Here is a 14,929-nt window from a genome sequence, read left to right on the forward strand (position 1 = left end):
GGAGCGGACGGGGAAGTGGAGCTGAGTCCAAGATTAGATCAGCCATGATCATATAAAATGGTGGAGCAGGCTCGAGGGGCCAAATGGCCGACTCCTGCTCCTATTTCTTATGTTCTTATTGTTCCTCCTTCTGCTGTAGTTTCATGGGGCCACTGTTCTCTCGGGGTCTCCATGCTTTGGGTGACTGTCAGTGCGAGGTAAAACGCTCCCAGGACATTAATTGCGAGGAGGACTGGGTAATAACCTCACAAGAACATCAGCATTGCCCGGTATTCTCCCAGCCCCAAAGCACACACCACAGTCGGGGTAGAAACGTGCTGTCAATCAGGTATCCCCGATGATTGACGAGGTGTTTGGGGAGGTTCTGAGTCGCACAAGCCACAGATTCTGGGAATCGATACCCGCTGTTTGCCGAGTTGGCTGATCCCCGCTGGGAGCGACGGTTTGCGGGGCAACAGTTAGTCCCAGTTCTCAGGTTCCGGAGGAGGATTTCAGCCAGGGTTCCTGGCTCCTGATCGCCAGACAATGACCCCTTCTTTAAAGTGTGGATGTGGACACCGGCTGGGCCCGATCAGCGTTTGGCTTGATCGCCAAGGATGCATCAGAAATAGGAGCAGGAGTCGGCCATTCGGCCCCTCGAGCCTGCTCCGCCATTCAATGAGACCATGGCTGATCTGATCTTGTCCTCAACTCCACTTCCCTGCCCGCTCCCCATAACCCTTAATTCCATTAGTGGCCAAAAATATATCGATCTCAGTCTTGACTATACTCAACAACTGAACATTGGCAGCTCTCTGGGATAAAGAATTCCACAGAATTACAACCCTCTGAGAGAAGAAATTCCTCCTCATCTCTGTCTTACATGGGCGACCCCTTATTCTGAAACTATGTCCCCTAGTTCTAGATTCCCCCATGAGGGGAAACATCCTCTCTGCATCCACCCTGTCCAGCCACCTCAGAATCTTATACGTTTCAATAAAATTACTTCTTATTCTTCTAAACTCCAATGAGTACAGGCCCAATCTGCTCAACCTTTCTGCATAGGACAACCCCTTCATCTCAGGAATCAACCTCATGAACCTTCTCTGAACTGCCTCCAGTGCAAGTATATCCCTCCTTAAATACGGAGACCAAAACTATACGCAGTCCTCCAGGTGTGGCCTCACCAATACCCTGTACAGTTGTAGCAGGACTTCTCTGCTTTTATACTCCATCCCCCTTGCAATAAAGGCCAGCATTCCATTTGCCTTTCTGATTACTTGCTGTACCTGTATACTAACTGTTTGTGTTTCATGCATAAGGATCCCCCAGATCCGTCTGTACCACAACATTCTGCAGTCTCTCTCCATTTAAATAATAATTTGCATTTTTATTCTTCCTACCAAAGTGGATAACCTCACATTTTCCCACATTATACTCCATCTGCCAAATGTTTGCCCACTCACTTAGCCTGTCTATATCCCTTTGCAGATTCTTTGCGTCCTCCTCACAACTTGCTTTCCCACCCATCATTGTATCATCAGCAAGCTCCCAGCCCTTAGTTACACCAAACACTTTATCATAGAATCATAGAACGGTTACAGGATAGAAGGAGGCCATTCGGCCCATCGAGCCCGTGTCGCTGATTAGTTGGTAATCTGCGTGTGAGATTTCCCCAGTGAGGGTCACAGGGCAATACTGAGCTCATCAATGCAATTATCCCTGAATGTTTCCGACTGAGGGCCACAAAAGGGAATGTCACATGCGCATAGTCGGTCAGACAAGCCATGTGTGTGCAGAGTATTTGGGGGGGGGGCCGGGCTGTGAGGACCTGTGGGGTGATCATTCGGTGAATGGGAAGGTTATGCATGGTGCTGGAAATGTTGGGCACATTGGATTCAGCAGCCAGGGGAAGCACGTGTCTCCCTGAGACTGCAATTCAGGCTTCGGGAACTGACCAGAGAACACACCTTAAAGAAAGACTTGCATTAATATAGCGTCTTTCACGGCCACCACACGTCACAAAGCACTTTACAGCCATTGAAGTACTTTTAGAATGCAGACACTGTTGTAATCTGAGAAACGCGGCAGCCAATTTGCACACAGCAAGCTCCCACAAACAAAAATGTGATAATGAGCAGATAATCTGTTTTAGTGAGGTTGATTGAGGGATAAATATTGGCCCCAGGAAGAACTCCCCTGCTCTTCTTCTAAATAGTGCCATAGGATCTTTTACATTCACCTGAGAGAGCAGACGGGGCCTCGGTTTAACATCTCATCTGAAAGACGGCACCTCCGACAGTGCAGTGCTCCCTCAGTACTGCCCCTCCGACAGTGCAGCGCTCCCTCAGTACTGCCCCTCCGACAGTGCAGCGCTCCCTCAGTACTGCACTGGGAGTTTCAGCCTGGATTTATGTGTTTGTGTCCCCTGGAGTGGGACTTGAACCCACAACCTTCTGACTCCGAATCGGGAGAGAGTGCTACCCACTGAGCCACTGACACTGACCTTCAGCAAGGATGGGACCACCGAAGGCCATCCTGTGCTACCCAACCGTTAGCAACTGAATCGCGTGTCACAGGAACATTACTCACACTTTATGTACATGTAAAAGGACAAAGATGCAAAATAAGAAATTAGGAGCAGGAGTCGGCCATTCGGCCCCTCGAGCCTGCTCCGCCATTCAATGAGATCATGGCTGATCTTCGACCTCAACTCCACTTTCCTGCACTGTCCCTGAATTCCTCGATTCCCTTAACATCCTAAAATGGAAATTGACTAAAAAAAATACATAGCAATAGTTGGCACAGAATCTGGCCAAAACAATTTGGAGAAGAAATAATTTCTTGTCTGTCTGTTATTATTCAAGCTGCTCCGTGAATTGCGATCTCAGATGAGGGACATTTGAGTTCCTTTCTGCTGCAGCAGATGTTAAATGTCCCAAGGGGATGCCGATACAGTCACTAGTCTGAACACTATGTGCACACCCGAACGATGTCTGAAGTTAAGTGGCCATCTGATTATTGAAATGAGAGCTGCACAGTTGGCATTCTTCAAGCCGTCACTGAGATGTGTCACTCCTCCGCACTTTGCTCAGTAATGTACCCATAAATCAGATTGTATTTAGCGGCTGTGTGTGACTCCAGATGTTCAGTCGATGAAGGATACAGACATACCTAGCCCCTGAGATTGTGGCACTGCCTGGGGTCGCCGGGAGAGAGGGATGGAAATGGGTGTTTTTTATTCGTTCTCGAATTGTGGGCGTCGCTGGCCAGGCCGGCATTTATTGCCCATCCCTAATTGCCCCTTGAGAAGGTGGTGGTGAGCCGCCTTCTTGAACCGCTGCAGTCCGTGTGGTGAAGGTGCTCCCACAGTGCTGTTAGGGAGGGAGTTCCAGGATTGTGACCCAGCGACGATGAAGGAACGGCCGATATATTTCCCAGTCGGGATGGTGTGTGACTGGGAGGGGAACGTGGAGGTGGTGGTGTTCCCATGCGCCTGCTGCCCTTGTCCTTCTCGGGGGTAGAGGTCGCGGGTTTGGGAGGTGCTGCCGAAGACGCACTTTATTGAAGGCTCCTGCCCCACAGGAGGAGAAAACGATTGTACACTTATGGAATTTGCAATCTCCAGTCTGGTAAATTGGAATTAAAATATGTCATGTTCAGATCCTGACCCCAGAAAGATCACTTACTTCAAGCCACAAAGCTGATTGGTGGAAACCATGGCAACTATTGGGTGTCCTCGAGATTTGGATCTTCCTGAACTTCACCTGCACCACGACTCGAAGGAACTCACATTCTGCACAGCCCTCAGCATCAGCGCTGTTTCCACTTCGGCTTTTATAAGACACAGCGAAGACATTAAGCCTCAAGGTTAAAAATGTCTGTTATGGCTCAGTGGGCAGCACTCTCGCCTCTGAGTCACAAGGTTTGGGTTCAAGTCCCACTCCAGGGACCTGAGCACAAAATATAGCCCTATAGTCTCAGTTCAGTACTGAGGGAGCGCCGCACTGTCGGAGGGACAGTACTGAGGGAGTGCCGCACTGTCGGAGGGGCAGTACTGAGGGAGTGCTGCACTGTCGGAGGGGCAGTACTGAGGGAGCGCCGCACTGTCGGAGGGGCAGTACTGAGGGAGTGCCGCACTGTCGGAGGGGCAGTACTGAGAGAGCGCCGCACTGTCGGAGGGGCAGTACTGAGGGAGTGCCGCACTGTCGGAGGGGCAGTGCTGAGGGAGTGCCGCACTGTCGGAGGGGCAGTGCTGAGGGAGTGCCGCACTGTCGGAGGGGCAGTGCTGAGGGAGCGCCGCACTGTCGGAGTGGCAGTACTGAGGGAGCGCCGCACTGTCGGAGGGGCAGTACTGAGGGAGTGCCGCACTGTCGGAGGGGCAGTACTGAGGGAGTGCCGCACTGTCGGAGGGGCAGTACTGAGGGAGCGCCGCACTGTCGGAGGGGCAGTACTGAGGGAGTGCCGCACTGTCGGAGGGGCAGTACTGAGGGAGTGCCGCACTGTCGGAGGGGCAGTGCTGAGGGAGTGCCGCACTATCGGAGAGGCAGTACTGAGGGAGTGCTGCACTGTCGGAGGTGCTGCCTTCTGGATGAGATGTAAACTGGGGCCCCATCTGCTCTCTCAGATGGAGGCTGAAAATAAAAGTGAGGGAGCTCGACACCACAGGAGGGGACCGGGACCAAGTGGGGGAAGTACATTTCAAAAACTGGACAGAGGCGATATCCGGATTGGGAAAAAAAGACGACAAATTGTGCTGCATTTGTACTTAAGCCCGTTTAATGATTCAGGATGTAACGGAATCAATATTAAAACACCACAAATTACTTCACAGTAGTAAAAGATATGTACAAGCTATCATTTAAAAAGGCTTTGACAGATCAATGATATTCAGCCTCTGGGGATGGAGGAGCGGGGGAACTGGAGCAAAGCTCACACCCAGAGCGGGGCTCAGTGCGTCGGTGTGAGTTTCCTCGCAGTTATATCGTGTTACAAGCAATGACCAACAGATTAACACTTGCTGATGAGACAGGTCTCCATATTCACTGTGGCTCCACTTCTGAGGAAAATCTAGAAACTAAATTCTTGTGCCAATTACGAGCATCGATCTACATACTACTGCCGGTGATATGAGCAAAGAGACGGTCACCTAACGGGCTTGTAGGACAGTCCTCCATGTCCAGATTATCTCACTGTAAATGTGTGCCCCTGTGTGTACGCTCACAGGTTTGTGGAGCTGGTGAGTTGGGAGTGACTTAGCCAGTCACGTGATGTTCACAAGACTCAATAAAACCCCGGCCAGTTGGGTTCGGGGGATCCACGATGGGGCAGGTGGTTGTGAGCCTGGTGGATGAACTGGTAATGTGTAGTGTGATTGTTAAACCTTTGCTAATAAACCAACTAGTTCTTAATAGCAACGTGTTGCTATGGATTCTTCAGCAAAGAACCCATGAAGCAAATACATTACACTTACTGCCTGCTTTAATGAGCAGCGTGTCCTCTCTCTGGGCTCACCAATCCCCGGGATTGTCCGAGGAGGCTCCGGGAACGGAAGATTAATCCCCAGGACAAAGCCGGGGAGAAACATCGGAGCGGTGTTAACAAAAACTCGTCTTTGAAATACTTTAGTTATAAAAAATATTGGCAATGAGGAGGAAAAAACAGCTGTTTGACCGGGAGAGGCGGGTGGGGACGGGAAGTCATGTGATTAAGACCTCCGGGAATACATCCAATCAGGAGTTGGCGACCTTGTATCACTTGAACACATTTGGTTCTTGAGCACAATTAAGGTGATTGGCAGAACAACCAAAGGCAATGGAAGAAAAAACGTTTGTACGCGGCGAGTGGTTAGGATCGGGAATGCGCTGCCTGAGAGGGTGGTGGAGGCAGACTCGATCGCGGCTTTCAAAAGGGAGTTGGATAAGTGCCTGAAGGAGATTTTTTGGCAGGGCTGTGGGAGAAGGGCAGGGCAGTGGGACTAGCTGAGAGTCAGCGCGGGCTCAAGGGGCCAAATGGCCTTCCGTGCTGTCACCATTCTCTGATTGTATTGACAGTGATGCGATGTTGGGCAACGGACTGCGATGGTCAGGCCGTGGGTGAGACATGGATTTGTGCACGGTGCAGCGCTCACACGCGGGGATCAGACGGAGCGATCAGAGTGTGAGGGGCACGGTCTGTCCCCGCTAACGTACTGACCCCAGTTCACAGGCCGCTGTGTAAAGTGCTTTCCTGTGCCATGACAAGAGTAAAGGAGCCAAAATCGGCCACCGCCCGTAACATAGAAACATAGAAAATAGGTGCAGGAGCAGGCCATTCGGACCTTCGAGCCTGCACCACCATTTAATATGATCATGGCTGATCATTCCCTCAGTACCCCTTTCCTGCTTTCTCTCCATACCCCTTGATCCCTTTAGCCGTAACGAGTCGCACTGACCGCTGGTGAAGTGTTCCGGCCGCCCCAACGCACGGGTCAGCCAATCCATGCCAGCCCGCCACTTTCAGCCGGCCAGAGTCTTACAAAGGGGCAATTTCTGCCCCAAGATGTCTTACTACAACTATATCGGGCCCTGGTGAGACCACACCTGGAGTATTGTGTACAGTTTTGGTCTCCTTACCTGAGGAAGGGTATACTTGCCACTGAGGGAGTGCAACGAAGGTTCACCAGACTGATTCCTGGGATGGGGGGATTGTCCTATGAGGAGGGATTGAGGAGACTAGGCCGATATTCTCTTGAGTTTAGAAGAATGAGAGGTGATCTCATTGAAACACACAAAATTCTTACAGGGCTTGACAGAGTAGATGCAGGGAGGATGTATCCCCCCCGGGCTGGGGGGTCTAGAACCAGGGGTCACTGTCTCAGGATAAGGGGTCGGCCATTTAGGACTGAGATGAGGAGAAATTTCTTCACTCAGAGAGTGGTGAATCTTTGGAATTCTCTGCCCCAGAGGGCTGTGGAGGCTCAGTCTTTGAGTATATTCAAGTCCGAGATCGGTAGATTTTTGGGAACGAAGGAAATGAATTGATTTGGGGATTGGGCGGGAAAGTGGAGTTGAGGTGGATGACAAGCCGTGAGCTTATTGACTGGTGGAGCAGGCTCGAGGGGCCGAATGGCCGACTCCGGCTCCTGATTCTGGTGTTGCTATGTGACACCTCCTCGGCCAATCAGTGTTAGAGTGCCGGATAATCTCCGCTATTCCCACACCCTCTCACACCAAACGCAGCAGAAATATTTGCAACCGAGTAACTTTGGCGGCAATAGTGAAATCGGCAAAAAGTAACGGCCACATGGGAACGAGGCGATGATAAATGTGAGTGATTAGGATCACTCTAACACTGATTGTAGCCGTGCCGTGTGACCGAGTGTTTTGTACTGTCCCCGTGCTGCCCTACGCACCCTGCGTGTCTCGGACCGACAGGAGAGGTCAGGGGGCTGAAGCTCCGGTGTTGGCCGTTTCACATCGGAGCTTTAAACTTACCGTTAAAAGACATCGCAATCCCGCGAAACATTGAGAATAAACGGTAGAAAGTGAAGTCCCCTCCTGGGGAATCGGAGCAACTTGAGGGTTTTTGTACTTGGGGCATCGAGCAATTCATCGGGGTGGGGGGGGGGGCTTTTTGCTGCTGACCCCGATGGGACGGCGATCGGGGAATCGAGGGTCATTCGTGGGTCAATCGAGGTTCAATCGGGGGTCAATTGAGGGTCAATCGGGGTCAATCGAGGATCATTCGTGGGCCAATCGAGGGTCAAATTGGGGATCAATCGAGGGTCAATTGGGGTCAATCAGGGGTCAATCGGGGGTCAATTGAGGGTCACTCGTGGGTCAATTGAGGGTCACTCGTGGGTCAATCGAGGTCACTCGGGGGTCAGCCAAGGGTCAATCGGGGGTCAATCGAGGGTCACTCGGGGAATGGAGGGTCAAACAAGGGTCAATCAGAAAATCGAGTCAATCTAAGAATTGAGGGTCATTTGAGGGTTAATTGGGGTCAATTGGAAAAGCCGAGGGTCAATGAATTGTGAGGATCTGGATCACTCGACCAGGGATGGTGGTAGAAGCTGATTTCATGAATAATTTTTACCAGGGTGTTGGCCGGGTTCTGGAGGATGAGGAACGGACAGTGTTACGGACAAGGGGGAGGCAGTGGGACTGAGCACCACTGCCCTTTCACAGGGCCGGCACAGGCTCGACGGGCCGAATGGCCTCCTCCTGTGCTGTGAGTCTGTATTTCTCGGAATCTAAGAATGGTGGGTCGATGGGTGAACGGAGGGGCAATGGGAAAACCTCGGTCCATGAGCACATCAGGAGCAAAAGCAGAAAGCGAAATCCTGGAGCTTGGCAAATAATTGTGTGTTGCGGGAGGAGGGGACGAAATTCACCCGGGGGGCCGTGAGTCCGTGACGTCGGAAACTGAAGATTTCCTGCGTTCAAAATCATAAGTGTATCAGAAAGGAGGATGTTTATGATCTCAGCAGAGGCAAGGCTGTGAGGGCATCCACCCACGATGTTATAACGCACAACGGTCAGAGGAAATCCCCCTCCCCCCCACTAGCCCCCACCCCTCACCGCCAGCCCATCGCTCCACACTAGGGACATGTGAGCTGCTATATACACTGTGATGGTTTACGGTGACGTACTGGTGATTACAGGGGTACAGTTTCCCATCGAGTACTCCGGGCGTCCGCCCTGCCCGCTGGGAGCGTGCGCGGGGAAATGGCGCGCGCAACACACGATGGCGAGACTGTGAGCGGGTGGAGCTCTCAGCGGGCGAGGCTTCCTGTCGGAATATCGGCCGTTGAAGAAAGGTGAGCCGGTTTTGACGGGATTGGTGCGCGGCTGAGCCCTGGACGATCGATACTTTGGCCCGCTCACTGGTGGTTCTGTTCCCCTATAGGTGCCCGTACCACACTCGCGGGATGGTGGAGTGCAGAAGCTGGTTTGGCCGTGCCCGGCGCCGGAAAGTGGCGGCCGGGGTCACGGGGGGCGACCCTCGGTTAATTCTCCTTGGAGTCTTTGTGTTCTCGGCACCGCTGGAAGGGCCACTTGCTGGCCCCCCCGAACAGCTCGACGGCACTGGCCCCCCACGACAGCACATTGCCCGGCGCGGCAGATGAGCAGTTGGCCGCCCTCTGGATCTCGGCCGCCGTCAGAATCCGGTCCCACACGTTGAACTCTGCCAGCTCGCCGACAAAGGCTTGCGTTGCGTCGTACCTTCCCCCAGCCACGTCCTGCACCATTAAAGGACACACAAACCCGTGTCAATACAGTCACAGAAAGTTACAGCACGGAAGGAGGCCATTCGGCCCATCGTGTCCGCGCAGGCCGACAAAGAGCTACCCGGCCTAATCCCACTTTCCAGCTCTCGGTCCGTAGCCCTGTGGGTTACAGCACTTCAGGTGCACATCCAGGTACTTTTTAAATGTGGTGAGGGTTTCTGCCTCTACCACCCTTTCAGGCCGTGAGTTCCAGACCCCCACCACCCTCTGGGTGAGGAAATTTCCCCTCAAATCCCCTCTAAACCTCCCCCCAATTACTTTAAATCTATGCCCCATAATTGTTGACCCCTTTGCTAAGGGAAACAGGTCCTTCCTATCCATTCTATCCAGGCCCCTCATCATTTTATTCACCTCAATCAGGTCTCCCCTCAGCCTCCTCTGTTCTAAAGAAAACAACCCCAGCCTATCCAATCTTTCCTCATCGCCAAAATTCTCCAGTCCTGGCAACATCCTGGTAAATCCCCTCTGCGCCCTCTCCAGTGCAATCACATCTTTCCTGTAATGTGATGACCAGAACTGCACGCAGTACTCCAGCTGTGGCCTAACCAGTGTTTTATACAGTTCCAGCATAACCCCCTGCTCTTGTATTCGATGCCTCGGCTAATAAAGGCAAGTATTCCGTATGCCTTCTTAACCACCTTATCCACCTGGCCTGCTACCTTCAGCGATCTGTGGATCTTGGCCAGTTTGGCATCACATTTACATGCAACGCACGAAACGCCCACAGCTTTCGCAGCCTAACCCTGAGAATGTTTCCCGCACCGGGCAGCACCAGGTGGGGAGGGGAATTGATGGCGGAACGGGTCGGAGAGGCTGAATGGCCTGCTCCCATTCCTAACGTTATGTGACGGGAATGGCTCTGTGCCTCCGCGCACGGAGTTCCCGATTCTGGCCGGGTTGTCGCAGGCGCTGGTCGGAGCTGAGGAAGGGGCTCCACCTGTCACATAACGTTAGGAACGGGAGCAGACCATTCAGCCCCTCCAGCCTGTCCCACCATCAATTCGATCATGGTCAACAGTGGGGGAATCGTCCAGACCTTTCTTGTCTTTGTAACTTAGCCACGTAGCAAGGGAGGAGATGGAGAGAAGGGATGGAGGTGTGTGGGGAGGAGAGGGAAGGGATTAGTATTATTATTTTGGTTGTTACTAAACTGCCGAAATTGCCCCCTGCCTGAAACAGGGCTCACACACCCCAGTTCAATGGTTTTTCACCACAGCTGTGGTCCAGGTCGCCTTCTGTGTGAAATTCAACTCTTCGTTGGCTTTTGTTACCTGGATCCGGAAGTCGCTCTTAATGGGGCGGTGATTACACGAGAAGGGCGGTGATTACACGAGAAGGGCGGTGATTACACGAGAAGGGCGGTGATTACACGTGAAGGGCGGTGATTACACGAGAAGGGCGGAAGTTGGGGGCGGAGCAGAGTGACTGCTGCAATGGTGTCATCATGGCAACGCAGCACCATGGCTCTCCCCTTCATTTAATTAACACTTCAGCCCACTGGGCCACCAGGGAGGGTTTTGGCCGGGCCAGCAGCCTGGCACCCAAGAGGGGGAGATGTGTGCCAGTCTGCCTGCTGACATCCCGGCCAAACCCGGGGCACAATTGTCCACCCGACCTGGTAGTCAGCCGACAAATTAAACATGGTGGCCGCGACAGTGCACCTCCCCTTTAACTAAACATGGTGGTCGCGACAGTGCACCTCCCCTTTAACTAAACATGGTGGCCGCGACAATGCACCTCCCCTTTAACTAAACATGGTGGTCGCGACAGTGCACCTCCCCTTTAATTAAACATGGTGGTCGCGACAGTGCACCTCCCCTTTAATTAAACATGGTGGTCGCGGCAGTGCACCTCCCCTTTAATTAAACATGGTGGTCGCGACAGTGCAACTCCCCTTTAATTAAACATGGTGGTCGCGGCAGTGCAACTCCCCTTTAATTAAACATGGTGGTCGCGGCAGTGCACCTCCCCTTTAATTAAACATGGTGGTCGCGGCAGTGCACCTCCCCTTTAATTAAACATGGTGGTCGCGACAGTGCACCTCCCCTTTAATTAAACATGGTGGTCGCGGCAGTGCACCTCCCCTTTAATTAAACATGGTGGTCGCGGCAGTGCAACTCCCCTTTAATTAAACATGGTGGTCGCGGCAGTGCACCTCCCCTTTAATTAAACATGGTGGCCGCGGCAGTGCACCTCCCCTTTAATTAAACATGGTGGTCGCGGCAGTGCACCTCCCCTTTAATTAAACATGGTGGTCGCGGCAGTGCACCTCCCCTTTAATTAAACATGGTGGCCGCGGCAGTGCACCTCCCCTTTAATTAAACATGGTGGTCGCGGCAGTGCACCTCCCCTTTAATTAAACATGGTGGTCGCGGCAGTGCACCTCCCCTTTAATTAAACATGGTGGCCGCGGCAGTGCACCTCCCCTTTAATTAAACATGGTGGTCGCGGCAGTGCACCTCCCCTTTAACGGAAGCCGCCCCACCGTTGCAGAAGGCCTTGACCTCACCGGACCATCGGGGAAAAGCAGGTTTTGGCAGCACCGGGCGGGCGGAGATTTGCCGAGGGTAACAGGCCTTAAGGAGCGGGACAACTTCGGTCCCCATGTGACTGTGTTTGGGGCTTTATCTGTAAGATGTTGGTGACTCTGTAATCGGCTGAATGATGGGGCTTTTCCCAGTGGGAGATCGGGAGTGGACGGTATTGCGGGTCGGAGAGCGGTGATGGTTGGTGTCTGAGACCAGGCCGGGACTCACCCACCAACCAACGTCTCGGTGCAAAGCCGGCACGATCGGAGTGTGCGAGACTCTGCTGCGGGCTGTGAGCGGAGGAGTCTGGTCCATTCCCAGGTGGGACATTGACCACAGGGACCCTCACTGAGTCCTGGTCCTGGACAGTGGGTGAGACAGAAAACTGTGGACCACGTCTCACTTGTCCAAAAATATTTCCTCTCTGCCATCGACACACGAATCAGCACGACTCAGCGAGCGTGTGGCTGAACGCCGCTGAGACTCTCGCTACGTACCTGCTCCTGGCCAAGGACCAGGGTCCCGCCTGGTTTGATCGGGTGCCAAGGTGCCAGGTTATCTCCCGATCCTTGGCGTGTGCCGTCCTGGTAAGCCTCCCATACACCGTCCCGGGTTGTCCAGGTAACGCACAGGTGGTGCCACTCGCCATCTTTAAACTCCAGCGGGAGACGTGCCACCTGCAGACACAACAATTCCATCTTACTGTGTCCGTCCTTTCCCAGGTGACCAGGTACAGCGGCCCCCGATATACAGCAGCCCCCGATATACAACAACCACCCGATATACAGCAGCCCCCAATATACAGCAACCACCCGATATACAGCGGCTCCCGATATACAGCGGCCCCCGATATATAGCAACCACCCGATATACAGCAACCACCCGATATACAGCAGCCCCCAATATACAGCAACCACCCGATATACAGCGGCCCCCGATATACATCAGCCCCCGATATACAGCAGCCCCCGATATACAGCAGAACCCGATATACAGCGGCCCCCGATATACAACGGCCCCCGATATACATCAGCCCCCGATATACAGCAACCACCCGATATACATCAGCCCCCGATATACAGCGGCCCCCGATATACAGCGGCCCCCGATATACAACGGCCCCCGATATACATCAGCCCCCGATATACAGCAACCACCCGATATACAGCAACCACCCGATATACAGCAGCCCCCGATATACATCGGCCCCCGATATACAGCGGCCCCCGATATACAGCGGCCCCGATATACAGCGGCCCCCGATATACATTGGCCCCCGATATACAGCGGCCCCCGATATACAGCAGCCCCCGATATACAACAATCTCCTCAATAAACAGGAATCTCCCCATAAACAGCACTCTGGACATGTGACTCTGTCAGGGTGGATGAAGTAAGATGGGCCCAATGGCCTTTCCTCACTGTAATGTACGCTCACCGGTTTGTAGAGCTGATGCATTTAAAGGCCCTGCTCCTCGATTTCTGGTTGCACTTCAGTGCCCCGCTTCTGATCTTTGGGCACCCTGTGCGGGGGGGAGCGGGCAGGTCGGAGGGCCTTCTCGTAGGACTGCTCCTGGGCCTGGCCAAGGGGGCCATCAGCCGGTCCAGGCAGCGGGCGGTCGAGGGGGTCGTTCAGCCCGACTGCCTGCCTCTCTTCCACGGTTACATCCGAGCCAGGATGTCCCTGGAGATGGAGCGCGCAGTGTCCACCGGTACGCTCGCGGCCTTCCGCGAGAGGTGGGCGCCGGAGGGACTGGAGTGCATCGTTTCAACAGAATTTAATTCGATTTGTCAAGATTCCTTTTAATGTTTATTGGTTTATTTGTGGATTTTTGAGCCCTTACAAAATGGGACAATTGAATTAAAGTTACCTTTAAAATAGTTGTCGAGCTGTTGAGTTGGGAGTGGCTTAGCCAGTCATGTGATGTTCACAAGACTCAATAAAACCCCAGCCAGTTGGGTTCGGGGGATCCACGATGGGGCAGGTGGTTGTGAGCCTGGTGGATGAACCGGTAATGTGTAGTGTGATTGTTAAACCTTTGCTAATAAACCAGCAGAGGCATATAAAAGGCCGCGAGAGGCAGCGGGAGTTCGTGGTCACTGAGGAATGAGTCCAGGGATCAGCAGAGGCCTATAAAAGGCGTGACTTGTGCAGCTACAGAGAGAAGGTAAAAAAGAAGTAGAAAGAAACAGAAAGGTGACGTCACACCCTAGGGGGTAAGTGATTGGCTGGTGATTGGTGAGTAGTTTTTCTTTTTCTTTTTATATCAGTCAGTAACTTTTAACATTGTTGTTGCCAATTTAAGTGTATCTAAGGGTTAATTCATGGCAGGAGAGCTCGGTCGGGTGTTATGCTCCTCCTGTACCATGTGGGAACTCAGGGTCACTTCCGGTGTCCCTGACGACTACGTGTGCGGGAAGTGTATCCGCCTCCAGCTCCTGACGGTCCGCGTTGCGGAATTGGAGCTGAGGGTGGATTCACTCTGGAGCATCCACGATGCTGAGAATGACGTGAGTAGCACGTGTAGCGAGTTGGTCTTACCGCAGGAGAAGGATCCACAGCCAGATAGGGAATGGAAGACCAGCAGGAAGAGCAGTGCAAGGAAGGTAGTGCAGGAGTCCCCTGTGGTCATCCCCCTGCAAAACAGATACACTGCTTTGAGTGCTGTTGAGGGGGATGACTCATCAGGGGAGGGCAGCAGCAGCCAAGTTCATGGCACCGTGGCTGGCTCTGTTGCACAGGAGGGCAGGAAAAAGAGTGGGAGAGTGATAGTGATTGGGGATTCAATGGTGAGGGGAATAGATAGGCATTTCTGCGGCCGCAACCGAGACTCCAGGATGGTATGTCGCCTCCCTGGTTCAAGGGTCAAGGATGTCTCGGAGCGGGTGCAGGACATTCTAAAAAGGGAGGGAGAATAGCCAGTTGTCGTGGTGGATATTGGTACCAACGACATAGGTAAAAAAAGGGATGAGGTCCTACAAAACGAATTTAAGGAGCTAGGAGCTAAATTAAAAAGTAGGACCTCAAAAGTAGTAATCTCGGGATTGCTACCAGTGCCACGAGCTAGTCAGAGTAGGAATCGCAGGATAGCACAGATGAATACGTGGCTTGAGCAGTGGAGCAGCAGGGAGGGATTCAAATTCCTGGGGC

The 14,929-nt window shown here is 52.9% G+C and overlaps 1 protein-coding gene across 1 annotated transcript in view; it reads right to left on the reverse strand.

Annotated features, from left to right (window-relative positions):
• Positions 1-8,968: 8,968 nt before the first annotated feature.
• Positions 8,969-14,929, reverse strand: part of LOC139230310 (neuronal pentraxin-2-like) — a 48,874-nt gene continuing 42,913 nt past the window's right edge. Inside the window, exons 6-7 of the mRNA XM_070862134.1 lie at positions 12,276-12,455; positions 8,969-9,202 (exon numbers count right to left, since the gene is read on the reverse strand). Coding sequence (XP_070718235.1) covers positions 8,969-9,202; positions 12,276-12,455 — 414 coding nt within the window. The remainder of the gene's footprint in view (positions 9,203-12,275; positions 12,456-14,929) is intronic.

The sequence above is a fragment of the Pristiophorus japonicus genome, chromosome 19 (genome assembly GCF_044704955.1).
Source record: "Pristiophorus japonicus isolate sPriJap1 chromosome 19, sPriJap1.hap1, whole genome shotgun sequence".
NCBI classification, from domain to species: Eukaryota; Metazoa; Chordata; class Chondrichthyes; family Pristiophoridae; genus Pristiophorus; species Pristiophorus japonicus.